The sequence below is a fragment of the Caloenas nicobarica genome, chromosome 5 (genome assembly GCF_036013445.1).
Source record: "Caloenas nicobarica isolate bCalNic1 chromosome 5, bCalNic1.hap1, whole genome shotgun sequence".
Lineage (NCBI taxonomy): Eukaryota > Metazoa > Chordata > Aves > Columbiformes > Columbidae > Caloenas > Caloenas nicobarica.
This window is the reverse complement of record NC_088249.1, coordinates 66,902,588-66,917,055: the sequence shown is the minus strand read 5'-3', so window position 1 is coordinate 66,917,055 and position 14,468 is coordinate 66,902,588. Positions and strand designations below refer to the sequence as shown.

At 66.1% G+C, this 14,468-nt stretch overlaps 3 protein-coding genes across 4 annotated transcripts; 2 read left to right on the top strand and 1 right to left on the bottom strand.

Annotated features, from left to right (window-relative positions):
* Window positions 1-199: 199 nt before the first annotated feature.
* On the top strand, window positions 200-2,423 carry LOC135989876 (glycine N-acyltransferase-like protein 3). The gene is made up of 5 exons (XM_065636957.1): window positions 200-277; window positions 892-999; window positions 1,082-1,202; window positions 1,810-1,930; window positions 2,003-2,423. Exons 1-5 carry the CDS (start codon window positions 200-202, stop codon window positions 2,421-2,423), a joined length of 849 nt encoding a protein of 282 aa, XP_065493029.1.
* Window positions 2,424-2,759: 336 nt separating this feature from the next.
* On the top strand, window positions 2,760-5,246 carry POLD4 (DNA polymerase delta 4, accessory subunit). 2 transcript variants are annotated; one of them, XM_065635858.1, is made up of 4 exons: window positions 2,760-2,866; window positions 3,431-3,636; window positions 3,704-3,815; window positions 3,925-5,246. In XM_065635858.1, the coding sequence occupies exons 2-4, from the start codon at window positions 3,435-3,437 to the stop codon at window positions 3,947-3,949; spliced, it is 339 nt and encodes a 112-aa protein (XP_065491930.1). In that variant the 5' UTR covers window positions 2,760-2,866; window positions 3,431-3,434; the 3' UTR covers window positions 3,950-5,246. The 2 variants fall into 2 exon arrangements, with proteins under 2 accessions (XP_065491930.1, XP_065491931.1); XM_065635859.1 differs by lacking the exon at window positions 2,760-2,866 and having other exon boundaries at window positions 3,276-3,636.
* Window positions 5,247-6,770: 1,524 nt separating this feature from the next.
* Window positions 6,771-13,923, bottom strand: SSH3 (slingshot protein phosphatase 3). Its single transcript, XM_065635800.1, has 14 exons — window positions 13,851-13,923; window positions 13,025-13,062; window positions 12,677-12,842; window positions 11,882-12,000; window positions 11,747-11,818; window positions 11,548-11,613; window positions 10,522-10,710; window positions 10,054-10,147; window positions 9,855-9,983; window positions 9,735-9,781; window positions 9,028-9,174; window positions 8,081-8,281; window positions 7,292-7,538; window positions 6,771-7,220 (listed from the first exon to the last, which is right to left on the bottom strand). Exons 1-14 carry the CDS (start codon window positions 13,899-13,901, stop codon window positions 7,035-7,037), a joined length of 1,752 nt encoding a protein of 583 aa, XP_065491872.1. The 5' UTR covers window positions 13,902-13,923; the 3' UTR covers window positions 6,771-7,034.
* Between the last annotated feature and the right edge of the window lie 545 nt (window positions 13,924-14,468).

Genomic DNA, 14,468 nt, shown 5'->3' with positions numbered 1-14,468 from the left:
TCACCACCTGCTACACAGAACCAGGAACCTGCTGGTGTCATTGCCTGCCCCACGGTCTCCAGACACCCAAGCTGCGACTCCCAGGGTGAGTGCTTGGGGGGTTGGAGACCCAGGGGCCTCTGCTTGGGATGGGGACAGGCATGGGGTCCCCATCTGGGGGTCCTGTCCCCCTGTTATTGTAGAGTCTCTCGGCAGGACCATGCTGATCCTGACGTGCCCGGCCCAGCTGCAGCGCCTGGAGGCGACGCTGCGGAGGAGCCTGCCCCTGGCCCTGCCGGTGACGGGGACCCCGCTGTCACCCTGCCCCTTGCCATGATGGGGACCCCGCTGTCACCTCTGTCCCTTCCTGGCATAGAGACCCCACCGTCACCCTGCCCCTCACTGTGATGGGGACCCCACTGTCACCCCTGCCCCTTGCTGTCACAGACACCCCACTGTCAGCCCTGTCTCTTCACCCGGGTTGTGGGGACCCCAGTGTCACCTCCCCCCGCCACGCCCCCCTCCCCGCGTGTCCCAAGTCCAGGACAAGCTGCTCCCCAGCATCCCCGGAGCCCAGGGCTGGCTCTGAGCCCACCAATCCCAGCCCACTTGGACTCTGCCCCAGCCAATCCCAGCCCACCTAAGCTCCGAGCTAGCCAATCCCCTTCTGGGTCCATACAAACCAGCCAATCCCCTCTGAGACTCCAACACAGGCAGGGTGCAATGCAGCCAATCCCAGCCTTCCTGCACGCTCAAGCCACGCCCACTCCATTAGCCACGCCTACTTAAGGGCTGCCTGGCCTTAGGCCACGCCCCCTCTGCCTTCACCCCACTAAGCCCTATGGGCAGAGATGAGGGCATGGGGACCCCCCAAATTTGCCCCCAACCCAGCTCTGACCCCTCTGCCCGCAGGTGCTGGGCGCCGTGATGAACATCAACCGGGGGAACCCGGCGGAGTTCGAGGTCGCTGTGGACTCGTGGCCCGATTTCGGTGCCGTGCTGGCGCGGCACAGCGGAAAGGTGGCCATGGGGGATGTGGCGGGGGGACACGGTGACCTGGCGTGTGCCAGGGGGACTCAAGGCACCCGTGGGTGCCACGCAGGTGCCGGTGGATGACTGCTACAGGAGCATGCAGGTGGCTTTCTACCGGGACGTGGGCGCCTACCGGGCGCTGCTGGAGACCCCCGGGTGCCTGCCCTGGGACAGCGCCTTCTACGTCATCGGTGGCCTGGGGACAGGGGGGTCTTGGGGGACATCGGGGAGCACTGGGTGACACTGCGGGCATGCTGCGGGTGGGAATCAGGGGTGCTGGATGGCACTGGGGGTGTGGGACACCACGGGGAGCCTTTGGTGATAAGGGAGTAAGGAACTGGAGACACTGGGAGGTACTGGTGGAAGGAACTGGGGGTGCTGGGGGACACTGGGGGCAGGTATTTGTGTACTGGGGAGCTCTGAGGGCATAACTTGGAGCACTGGGGTGAGCACTGGGGGTAGGGGGTTGGTGGGTGCTATCACTGGGAAGTACTGGGGCTGGACTTGGGGGTGCTGGGGGGCACTGGAAGCAGCAATGGGGTTAATGGGGGCACAAGGGGCAGAGTCCTGGGGCAGCACTGGGGAGCATTGTGGTTGGACTTAGGAGTGGAAGGAATTGGGGTGCTGGGCAGCACTGGGGGCAGGAATTGGGCTACTGGGGATGGAGGCCAGGGTTGTGGGGAGCCCCTGGGGACACTGGGGAGGGCACAGCCGGTGTGCTGGGGTCAGAAAGAGGGGGACTGGGAGCAGGAATGGGGTTGCTGGGGGAGCAGGACCCCCTGACAGCACCACCCCCAGGGCTGCAGGACGGGGTGGCCATGGTGTCCCAGGACATCGCGGGGACCAAAGGCATCAAGGTGGCCGTCTCCAACGTCTATTTCTACGTACACCCCGACTGCAATGCCATGCCTGAGCCCCGGTGAGCCCCCCAGACCCCACCCCGGTGTGTGCAGCCCCCCCGGCCCCCACTGACAGCTGCTCCTCGCCGCAGGCTGGACCCCGACGTGCGGGTGGGCTCGCTGAGCCCGGCACACGTGGATCTGCTGAACGAGACGTGGCCGTACGGCGGCAATGACCGCAGCCGGCAGTACCTGGCTGAGGTGCTGCGGCTCTTCCCCAACCTCTGCCTGCAGGACAAGGCCGGGCAGCCCATCTCCTGGGCCCTCACCAACCATTTTGGGATGGGAACGCATGGTTACACCCTGCCCAGCCATCGCCGGCGTGGCTACATGCAGGCGGTGATGATTCTCGCCGCTCGGCGGGCGCAGGCCCACGGCTACCCCAGCTTTGGGTTCACGGTCACGGGCAACCAGCCCATGCAGCGGCTGCATGACAAGCTGGGCTACCAGCGGCTGCCCGGGTTCTGCCACTATGTCCTGCACAACCCCAGCCTGGGCAGCGCCGGCATCTGAGTCCCCTCGGTCACCTCCGCAGGGTGGAGAAGTCCCCGGGTTGCGGGACAAGAAAGAAAAATAAAGCCAAGCCAAAAAAGCAGAGCGGACTCTCTGGTGGCTGCTATAGGGTTGTGTTTTCCTTTGGCACCAGTTTTCTTGCACCTGGTTTGGCCGTTACAGCCGTGACCTGTTTTGGTGTCACCACCGAGGGACAGAACTGCGTCCCCAGGGAGTCACCCTGTCCCTCTGTGCCACCACAAGCTATTCTTGCCCCCCCCCAGGGAGAGCAGAAAAGCCTCAGGCAAATCTGCGCCGGTGGCACCTGCCATGTCCCCACCGAAGTAGGTGTCACCACCGCTGGGGGTGGGGACAGGCACAGTGCCTGTGGGTCACTCACTGTGCTTCCTGGAGGTGGGGACAGCCAGAGCGCTGCGTGGGGCAGAGGGCGACGGTGTCACAGCGTGAGTCACGGCTCGTGGGGGTGATGGGGACAGCCTGGGGGTGACAGTGCATGGGGTGACGGGGACAGCCAGGGGGTGACAGTGCATGGGGTGACAGGGACAGCCAGGGGGTGACAGTGCATGGGGTGACGGAGACAACCCGGATGGCGGCGACAGTGCCTGGGGTGACGGAAACACCCTGGGGGTGACAGTACCCAGGGTACTGGAAACAGCTGGGGGGGTGACAGTTCTCAGGTTGACAGGGACCACCGCAGAGCTGACAGTGTGTGGGGTGACAGGGACCACCGGGATGGGGGTGACAGTGCTCAGGGTGGTGGGGACCGCTGGCATGGGGTGAAAGGGCAGCCGGGAGGGACGGGGACAGCCTGGGGGTGACAGTGCCCAGGGTAATGGCAGCAACCGTGGCGGGCTGCCGGGGATCGCCGCGGGGGTGACAGCGGCGGGTCCCCCGGTCCGGCCCAGCCCGGCCCCGCCGCTTCCGGCCGGCGAGCGCCAGGGGCGGGGCGGCCGCGCTCCCGGTTCCCGGCCCCGCGGGGCCGCCGTCCCCACCGCGCTGTCCCGCAGGGCCATGGAGCAGCCCCGGCGCATCACCGACTCCTTCCCGCGGCGGCGGCGGCGACCCCCGGGCAGGTCCAAGGCCAAGCGCTGTCCCCAGGCCCGGCCCCGCGCTCCCCCGCCCGCCGAGGAGCCCCCGACGCCCCCCCCGGACCAGGCGCTCCTGGAGATGCTGCGGCGCTTCGATCTCACTTGGGAATACGGGCCCTGCACCGGTGAGAGCGCCCCCCGGACCTCCCCAAACCTGCGCCCGGGTCCCCGCTGACCTTGCCCCCCCCGCAGGTATCACCCGCCTGCAGCGCTGGGAGCGGGCACAGGCGCTGGGGCTGAGCCCCCCCAAACTCGTGCGTGACGCCCTCCTGGAGCACGGGGACAACCCCGATGTCACCTACAGGTGGGTGCAACCGCCCCAGTGCCCCCCACCCTGTTGGCATCCCTCTGTCCCACCCCATGAGGGCTGGGGGGCACTGGGTGCCCGCTGACCCCCGCCTTGTGCCCCACAGCCTGTGGCACCAGTACGAGCTCTGAGCCGCTGCACCCCACGCCGGAGGGAGGAAAAAGGGGGGGACATCGTGCCCATTGCCCCCCAGGCCTGTCCGCAGCTGTGCCGTGTCCCGGGTGGGGCATTGGGCGGATTAAAGGCTGGTGTGAGTGAAGGTGGGGGACTGCCGCCTGCTGTCTGGGGGGCACTCGGGGCAGGGGGTGAAGCCCCTATGTAGGGGAAGGGCAGGGGCTTGTATCTCCCCCCCCAAGAGAGAGCCAGGCAGGTTTTCCAATCAGAGTTTAATGCCACCCCTGGGGGCTTTACCACCCTCCCGGTGTCCCCACACAATGCCCTCTGCCCCACAGGTCACTGTTGCCCATAGTGTGGGGACACAAAGGTGTCCCCAGGCTGGAGGAGGCTTGGCTGGAGCATGCCGTTGTTCATCAGTCTGGGCGGAGGACATTTTGGGACTGTGGGAGGGTCAGGGGGGGACAGCGGGGAGTCCAAGTGTCCCTGTGCCCACACATGTCCTTACCTGTGTGCACGATGACACCCTCGTGGGTGGCACAAAGTGCAGCACTTGTCCTCCATCATCCCCACTGGCAACGCACAGACACACGTCACCGCGAGTTGCAGGAGGGATTTCTCTGCTTCTCCAAATCCATGGGGAGAAGGAAAATGGGCTGATTTTCCTGCTTTCCTCTTCCACGCGTGGACTGTGTCACCCTGGCAGGCACCCGACGCACCCCGGGGCTTGGGAGAAAAGGAGTGGGTGGACATGAGCAAAGTTCCTTGGTAGCCACACCAGGAATCCCATATAAAGCTGAGGTTGCCTGCTAGTAAGAGCAAAAACATTGAATTTGAGTATGGACGAAACAAAACTGGGACCCATGGAGATGAAGGAATTAGGAGCAGGTTATTTGGGTGGAGAAAGGAAGGTTGGAAAGGTAGCAAAAAGGGCCCAGAAATGGAAAAAAATGAGAATAAAGTATAAAATTGGGTAAATGTAAGCACGGGGGGGGATTTTCTGATATTCGGGGTGTAGATGGTTGCGGATTGTAGTGCCAGGTCTGGCAGGTACAGCCTCCCAGGCTGTGGGGACTCTGACGGGACCTTCCTCCCAATGGCAGTGGGGAGAGTGATATAGCTGCCGTTCCACAGCAGTTCTGTGGGATTCATGAGATTAATAGCTGTAATTAGTAGCTTTGCTGTGTGCAGAATCATTTAATCAGGAGTTACTAATACACGTGCTTGTTAATTATTTAGGTTATTGATTTTTTTGCTGTCTAGCAGTCTGTTGCTTCATCAATAAAATAAATCGGTTCTATCCCAAGCCTGCAATGGAGCGGTGAAGGGCTGGATCTGGCAGAAATGTGGCTGAGTTTGGGGGGGCAGGCGGAATGGGGTGGGGGGCCGCCCGCAGCACCGGCCCCATTCACCCTGCAGGTACTCAGGCATAGATTCCAGAAATTCTCCTAAAATAAATAAACAATTTATAATGTACAGCATAGAGCAGATCAAGGAGGTGCTTCCAGATGAAGGACACCCCCTCACCCCACCAGGAAAACACTGGGCAATTACACCCTCACACACTTCCCACCCCTCGTGTGTTAATTCGTGCCAGTTGTAAAATTGGGGGCTGGGGTCTCACCGTTCTTCATTGGATCCCTTCCTTTTCATCAAGTGAGACACGTCTTATCTCTGCGGGTAGCTGCTTGGTCTTTTTTACTGACCAGACTAGACCTCAATCTAAATCCTGACCCTCAGTTGTTATTTTGTACCTCCAGTTGGGGAGAAAAAATAAGTCTTTGGCGATAACCAAAACCTTCTTCTGTTTCTCCTCTTCCGCCAGACGCGCCGTTCTGTTCCTTGACTTATCTCCAGGGATACAGCTTGTGTTGATGATCCAAAGCTCCCCTTATCTAGTAGCTTGAACCAGCTCTGAGGCCTTTTTTTGCTTATCGAGGCAGAAAGTTCAAAAGTTCGGTCTGAGCCAGCATTTCTATATAAGCAGTTTCTAACCACGTTCTATAACCCACCCCTGGCACTGCCCCATGGCCCTGAGAACCTCATCTCCGTCCAACCCCTCCAGGGATGGTGACCCCAGCACTGCCCTGGGCAGCCTGTTCCAATGCCCCACAGCCCTTTGGGGAAGAAATTGTTCCTAAATCCAACCTCAACCTCCCCTGGCACAACTTGAGGCCGTTTCCTCTGGTCCTGGCGCTTGTTCCTGGGGAGCAGAGCCCGACCCCCCTGGCTCCAAATTCCTTTCAGGCAGGTCAGAGATCAGAAGGTCTCCCCTCAGCTCCTGCTCTCCAGCTGAACCCCCAGCTCCCTCAGCCGCTCCCATCACCCTTGTGCTCCAGCCCCTCACCAGCTCCGTTCCCTTCTCTCAACTCGCTCCAGCACCTCAAGGCCTTTCTTGGCGTGAGGGGCCCAGAACTGACCCCAGGATTTGAGGTTTGGCCTCCCCAGTGCCCAGCACAGGGGGACGGTCACAGCCCCGGTCCCTGTGACTGGGCACCAACTCAAATTAACTCCATTCGCCACAACTCTGAGCGCACCCGGCGCAGGCCGCGGGTTAAATCCGCGGCCGGTTGCCACCGTAACCAGGAAGGAGCCCGACGCGCATGCGCGGCGCACCAGCGGGCGCGCAAGGGACGCTGGGAGTTGTAGTTCGCTCCCCGCTGCCCCGCCCGCCTCGCGAGATGGCGCCGGAGCCTCGCGCTGCCCGCGCTGCCGGTTCGCGGCGGCGGGGCGGGCACCGGCACCCCCGCCCCGGGCTGAGCCGGGCCCCGGGGGCAGGACGTTACACCCAACTCCCCCTTCCCGCACACAGGAGCCAGCCTTACAGCCTCTGTGTTCACTCTGGCCCCTACTGACGGCAAGGAGCGCAGGACCCACGCCAGGGGCGGCGGTTTCTGGTCTTTATTCTCAGCGAGGGGTGGCAGTGGGGTCCCTGTGCGTGGGGGGGATGAGGCAGAGCCACCTCCGTCCCCCAAAAGTGCAGGCAGTGTGTGGGGGTGGGGCGAGCCGGCTCCCTGGCCACGCCTCCAGCAGGCCTAGGCCCCGCCCCTTCCCCAGGGTGCCGTGGCGGTGAGGTGGCTGTGCCCCATCTCCCCCCCCGGGTTAGGGGGCAGGGGGCGAGGTGGGGCCAGGAGGGGTGGGGTCACAGGTGGTGGGCGGGGCGTGGCCAGGGGCGGGGCCGCCGTCCAGGCTGGCCTGGCGCACCACGCGGCGGGGCCGGGAGGACGGTCGGTGCCCCGGGGGGGTGACCCCGGCCGGGCCCCCCGGTGCCTCCGCGGCCGCGAACACCTGCGGGAGGGGACGGGGGTGTCAACCAGCGCCCCGGCCCCGCAGCCCGGCCCGCCCCGCCCCGCACTCACCTCCCCGGCCAGGGGCTCCGTCGGCAGCCCGGGGGGCTCCGGGGACTCCAGCTGGCTGATGCTCCGCATGACGGCGCACAGGGAGATGCGGGGGCGCCGGGAGGCCCCCAGCAGCCCCGGCCCGCTCGGCTCCTCGGGGGGCTGTGGGGAGGTGGCCGGGGACAGGCCCCCCTCGTCCCATGGGGTGGTCTCCTCGGGCTGGGGCGGCCGCTCCGCCGCTTTGGGCTCCCACAGGCTGCTGTGCCGGCTGCCACACACCTGTGTCAGCGGCTGGCCACGCCCCGCCCCGCCCCGGAGCCACGCCCCTCGGTGCCAGGGCGGGGCTCCCGCAGGCTCCACCTCTACAGACGTGACAAAAAGGGTGGGGCACCCGGCTCCACCCACCAGGGCGTGGCTACCGAAGCCCCACCTACCCCACACCAGAGGGGCGTGGCCATTAAAAGACCCTCCCACCCTGCGGGGGGGTGCGGCGGGGCGTGGCCATGTCAGGCTCCACCCACCCTGCCCAAGAGCTCGTGGTCCAAGCAGACCCCGCCCTGCCCACGGGGGTGTGGCCATGGGAGCTCCACCCACCCTGAGCATCTAGGGGTGTGGCCATATTAGGCCCCACCCACCATGCCCGAAGGGCGTGGCCATGCCAGGCTCCGCTCACCCTGCCCAAGAGGCCATGGTCAAAGCAGACCCCGCCCATGGGGGAGTGGTCACTGCATGCCCCGCCTTCATTTCTGAAGGGGCGTGGCTACATCGAGCCCCACCCACAGGGCGTGTCCCGCCCCTCGCCCCGCCCACCTGGCATGCAGGATGCCCTGGTAGAAGTCGAGCTGGCGCATGAAGCCGGGGTTGGGCAGGACGCCGGGGCGGCAGTGCCGGACGTGCCGCAGCGCCCGCTCCAGGGACCAGCCGAACTCCTTCATGGCGTAGGCCAGCACCGTGGCGGCCGAGCGGCTCAGCCCCATGCGGCAGTGCACCAGCGCCCGGCCCCCGCTGGCCCTGCGGCACCCGCCAGCTGACACCCAGAGCCTGGGGGTCCTCGCGTGTCCCCAGACACCACGGTCTCCCCGGGGCCCCCCTGCCCCAGGGGTACCACTGTCCTGAGGGACCCCTTGCCCACATGCCGCCCTGTCCCCAGGGCTCCCCATGTCCCCAGGAACCCCCTGCCCCAGGGCTCCCCTGTCCCAAGCGCCTCAGTGCCCCAGGGGTCCCCGTGTCCCCAAATACCCCCTGTCCCCAGGGCTCCCCGTGTCCCCAAGGACCCTTGCCCCAGGGCTCCCCTGTCGCAAGTGCATCAGTACCCCAGGGCTCCTCATGCCCCAAAGGACCCCCCCTTCCCCAGGGCTCTCCATGTCCCCAGGGCTCCCCATGTGTCCCCAGTCACCCCGCTGTCCCCAGGGCCCCCCTGCCCCAGGAACCCCCACCCCCAGTGCATCAGTGTCCCAGGACTCCCCCGTCCCCAAGGACCCCACACCCCAGGGCTTCCTGGTCCCCAGGTGTCCCAGTGTCCACAGAGACTCAACGCCCCGGAGCTCCCCAGCTCCCAGTGTTCCCAGTACCCAATGACCCCCAGCACAGTCATCAAGATGCCCCCCCACCTCCCCAGGTACCCTGACCCACGTCCCCCCGACTGTCTCCAGCCCTTGCCCCTCTGTGCCCCCCAGGCCTTGTGTCCCCCTCATGTGTCCCCAATGGCCCCACCCCACCGTGTCCCTGTGTCCCGGGGCTGCCCCGGCCCCACTGACCGGACGCGGGAGAGGAAGAGGAAGGTGTCATTCCAGTGGGGCAGCAGCTGGGCTGTCTCCTCGTCGTACACCCGCACGTTCATGTAGGTGAACAGTGCCGGGAAGAAGTTGTCGATCTCCCGCGCCACGTTCAGGATGTGGGTGACACTGCGGTGACACAGGCAGGGAAGCAGGCAGGGTTGGGGCTCTGCCTGTGCCCACCCCATCATGGTGCCACAGCCCACCTTGCCAAGTATCCCATGATGACCCCATGCCCACCTTGCTGGGTGACCTGCAAAGACCCCACACCCGCCACAATGGGTGTCCCATGATGACCCCATGCCCACTCCACCAGGCCATCTCATGATGACCTCGCACCCGCACCAACATGACACCCCTTGATGACCCTGTGTCCACCCCACCATGACACCCCATAACAGCCCTGTGCCTACCCCAGTGGGACATCCCAGATGACACTGTGCCACCCCAAGATGACCCTGTGCCCACCCCACCATGGCACTCCAGATGATCCCATAGCCACTTCACCATGACACCTCATGATGACCCTGTTCCACCCCACCATGACACTCCATGATGTCACTACGCCCACCCAGATGACTCCATGCAACCCTATTGTGATACCACATCACCCCACCGTGACACCCCACGATGACCCCGTGCCACCCCATGGCGACACCCCAGATGACCTCCTGCCACCCCACGCTCACCGGTTCTGCTGCAGCTCCTCCAGGTTGGCCGCGTTCCACTCGGAGCCCTGCGTGGTGGCAGCGGTGAGGGCTGGGGACACCCCCGCCCGCCCTGCCCACCCTGCCTGTCCCGCTGCCCACCAGGTAGAGGTGCGGGAAGACGCGGGAGGGCCGGTCCATCTGCGCCAGCACCAGCAGCATCTCGTTGTCGATGAAATCCTTGTGCTGGGCCAGGCTGTGCCCCGTGCGCCGCTCCAGCTCCTCCCGCACCTGGGCACCGCCGCAGGGTGAGGGATGTCCCTGTCCCCACCTGTCCCCTCCCCTGCCTGGTGTCACCCACCTCCTTGGAGGTGACGCTCTCCAGGTCAGCACTGGCCATCACGTCCCGCAGCAGCGCCCGCACCACCTGCTCCGACAGCTCCGGCGCCGCCGGCCTGGCGCCCGTGTCACCGTGTCACCCGCCTGCCCCAGCCCCGCCTGCTCCACTCCCAAGCCCCACCCAAGCACAAGCCCCGCCTCCCAGACTGAAAGCTCCACCCAGTTATTTTAAGCCCCTCCCAGTTCCTTTAAGCTCCTCCCATCATCCAATCCCCATTAGCCACACCAACCCCAGACCCCGCCCCTCAGTGCAAGCCCCGCCCTCACAGCCCCACCCAATTGCTCCACCCCTTTACCACAAGCCCCGCCCCCTGCCCCACCCTGAGGCTCCCCAGCCCAGGAGCAGCGCTGATTGGCCAGCAGGAGGGCGGGGCAGGAGGGCGGGGCAGGAGGGCGGGGCAGGAGGGCGGGGCTGGAGGGCGGGCCGTACCGTTGGGGCAGGGGCGAGGCGGGGCGCACGGACTCCAGGTCGGCCATGGCCAGCCACTCGTTGAGGCAGCTCTGCTCCGAGCTCAGCGCCGCCGCGTAGCCGCGGGCCCAGGCCAGCGCCGGCCCGCCGGGGATGTGCCCACCCCGGGACGCGTCCTCGCAGGCGCGGTGCAGCTCCTGCAGCACGGCCCTGCCGCACAGCACCTGCCACCGCCGCCCCGCGTCCCCTCCCCAGCGCCACGTTCAGGGCACCCCAGACACCTGGTTTGGCTTCCCCCAGAATTTGGGTGCTACCTGCCCTCTCCTGGGCGGGCACAGCCACCCAATCGTGCCCACAGGCTGTGCCCAAACTCGCTCCATGTCCCCGTCCCCATGGCAGTGCCCGTGTGTCTGTGTCCTGACTGTGCCCACGGTGGTGGCACTTCAACCCTGCCCGTGATGGCACCCATGTCCCCCATGCCCATGGTGGCACTGAGATCCTCCACACTCACGGCAATGACCATGTCCTTCATGCCCACAGCAGTGTCCGTGCCCCACATGGCCACGGTGGTGCCCACATTCCCCATGACTGTGGTGGTACCCATGTCCCCCATGCCCACAGAGGTGCCCACATCCCCTATGCCCACAGTGGTGTCCACGTCTTCCTTGTCCATAGAGGTGCCCACATCCCCTATGGTGATGGCGGTGCCCACATGCCACAGGTCCATGGAGGTGCCCATGTCCCCCATGCCCATGAAGGTGCCCACATTCCCCATGGCCATGGTGGTGTTCACATTCCCCATGGCCATGGAGGTGCCCATGTTCCTCATGACTGTGGTGGTACCCATGTCCCCCATGCCCACAGAGATGCCCACATCCCCTGTGCCCATAGTGGTGCCCACATCCTCCTTGTCCATAGAGGTGCCCACATCCCCCATGGCCATGGTGGTGCCCACATCCCACATGCCCAAAGAGGTGCCCACATCCCCCATGGCCATAATGGTGCCCATGTCCCCCAAGCCCACAGACAAGCCCAGGCTTCTCTCACCACATGGTCTGCACAGAGATGGGCTTGAAGATGCGGGTCTGTCCCCCCGATGTCACGCTGAACCCCCTGGGCACCACGGGGAGACACGTGGGTTGGGGTGAGCACCCCAGACCCACCCCTCCCCACAGGCCCCACCCAATCCTGCGAACCCCACCCTCATAAGCCCCTCCCCTTCCCAGAAGCCCCGCCTACTCCTTACCCATCGCCGTCGAGGAAGACCTGGGTGTCGCTCCAGAGGGGCAGCACCATGCCCAGGGTGCAGCGGGTGGCCCTGGGGCAGGCAGAGGTCAGGGGGTTGGCCGTCCCCCCGTGTCGCCCCCCACGCCCCACTCACCCCTCGTGGGCGAAGTCCACGCCCAGCAGCACCGTCTGCCCCTCGGCTCCCTCCTCCTCGGGCCGCACCACCAGCAGGTACCGCACCCGCCGCGGCCGCGCCGACTCCAGCCGCACTGCCTGGGAGTAGGGGGGCACAAGGGGTGTCCCCTGCACCTCCAGAGGCAGCACTGCAGGATCTGCACCCCCCCCAGTGCTCCCAGTGCCAGGGGGAAGCATCATGCACGCGGGGGTCAGGCTGGGACATATCCCATCCCCATCCCATGCCCATCCCAATCCCATCCCATCCCATCCCATCTCCATCCTGTCCCTATCCCACCTCCAACCCCAACCCATCTCGTCCCACCGTGTCCCATCCCTATCCTGTCCTCCTCCATATCTCATTCCCATACCCTTCCTGTCCCCATCCCCATTCTGTCCCATCCCAATCCCATCCTGTCCCATCCTCATCCTGACCCCATGTCCATCCTGTCCTCCTCCTCATCCCCATCCCATCCCCACTCTGTCCCCATCCTTATCCCATTCCCATACCCATCCCTTCCACACCCTAATCCCTATTCCCATCCTGTCCCCATCCTCATCCCTATCCTGTCATCATCCCACCCCATCCCATCCCCATCTTGTCCCCATCCATGTCCCCTTCCCATGTCCATCCCTTCCCCATCTCCATCCTGTCCCCATCCCCTTCCCATTCCACCTCTTTCACTGTCCCCATCTCGCCTCCATCCCATCGTTGTCACCATCACCAGCCCTGTCACCATCCCCACCCCTGTCCCGGGGGGTGGCCGTGTCCTACCAGCCGGATGGCATCCTGGGGACGCAGCAGCTGCATCATGAGCTGCAGGTGCTGCTCCTGCTGCCCCGGGGCCTGGCCGGGGGGCACAGCCGGGGGGGGCTCGGCCACCAGCGGCTCCTCGGCGGGCAGCAGCAGGGCAGCGCCCTTGACCATGACAAAGCTCTGCCTGGGGAGCAGGAGGGTCCTGAGCGGGACGTGGGGCCCAGCACACAGCAGCGCCCAGCCTTCGTGGCTGGGATAGCCTGGGGCACCACAGGGGGCAGGAAATGTTCCTCAGGAGTAGTTGCATCCCCTCCCCACCCTAGGGACCTGTGTCCCCCATTCTGTGGCTTTGGAGCCCCTTCTCACCGCCGCTGTAGCAGAGGGCGTCTGGGCGCATCTTCCTCCTGCAAAGCATGGTGGGGGGCAATGCCCCCAGGGGAGCATGACCCAGGGCACAGACCATGCCCGGGGGGGCCGGCAAACACCCCCCGACACATCCCACCTGGCACCGTGGGCCAGCAATACCCTGCCAAACTCACTCTCCTGGCAGCGCGGGGCATTGGCAGGGCCTGTGGGGAGCGGGGGGGGCCCTGGGAGGGCTCCCACCCGGGAGGCAGATCCTTGGGGATCGGCCCTGGGATGCCAGAGGGGTGCTGTCCCCATGTGTCCCCCCCCCGGCTGGGTGCTGCCCCCTGGGGAAGCGCTCGCAGTGGCTGGGAACCCTGATAAGGCCCAGTGGTTACTGGAAAGTGGGGGGCAGGGGCACTTGGAGCCGCTGGGACACACCGAGAGCACTGGGGACAGTGGGAGCAACTGGTGACAACTGCTCTCCCCACCTACACCCACCACCCCCCAACTACGGGGTAATCCCCAGCCGGCAGCAGAGGAGACCCCAACGTGTGCTGGGAGCAACTGGGCTCCCAGTAACCTCCCACCGGGAGCCACCGGGATCAACCTGCACCGGGGAACGACCGGCGCAGCCTTTCCCCACCGCGCTGGGAGCCGCCGGGACAGCCCGTGTCGCCCCCGCCGGGAGCCCCCGGGGCAGCCGCGCTTTCTACCGGCAGCACCCGGGCGAACCGGGACCGCCCGCCCGCCCCCGCTCCCCGTCCCGGCAGCACCCGGTGGCCCCGGGACCGGCTCCGCCTCCGCCACCGGGGTGTCCCCGTCCCGGCCCCCGTCCCGTACTCACCGCGGGGTCCCCGGCGGAACCCGCCGCCCGCCGCACCGTGACCAGCGCCATCCCCCGCCCCGCCGCACCAGGAAGCGCCGCCGCCGCTGCCCCGCCCGGACGGGAACGGGCACGGGCACGGGCACGGCCCCGGGCACGGCACGGGCTGCAGCGGGAGCGTTCCCCCCCGGAACCACCGGACCGGGAACCCCCGCGACGTCCCTCCCCGGGAGTGGGACCCCCAGCGGGCCTCCCCGGGACCCAAATACGTGCTGCCCCGGGACCCCCCAGAATGCACCCTCCGGCATCTGAAAACTTCCCCCCACCCAGGTCTGCAGTCGATGGGAACCCCCCGAGGGTCCCCCAGCATCTGGGACCCCCTGCCCAGGTCCCAGGCAAACAGAAACCCGCCGAGGGTCTCCAGCACCCCCCCTCCCCAAGTACCCAGCAGGCAGGAACCCCCCCGAGGGTCCCCAGTACGCAGACCCCCCCCTCTGCCCTGGTCCCCAGCAGGTGGGAACTCCCCAGCACCTGGGACCACCCCCCACCCAGGTCTGCAGCAGGTGGGAACCCCCCAAGGGTCCCCAGCATGCAGGACCCCCCCATCCAGGTCCCCAGCAGTCTGCACACATCCGTGTA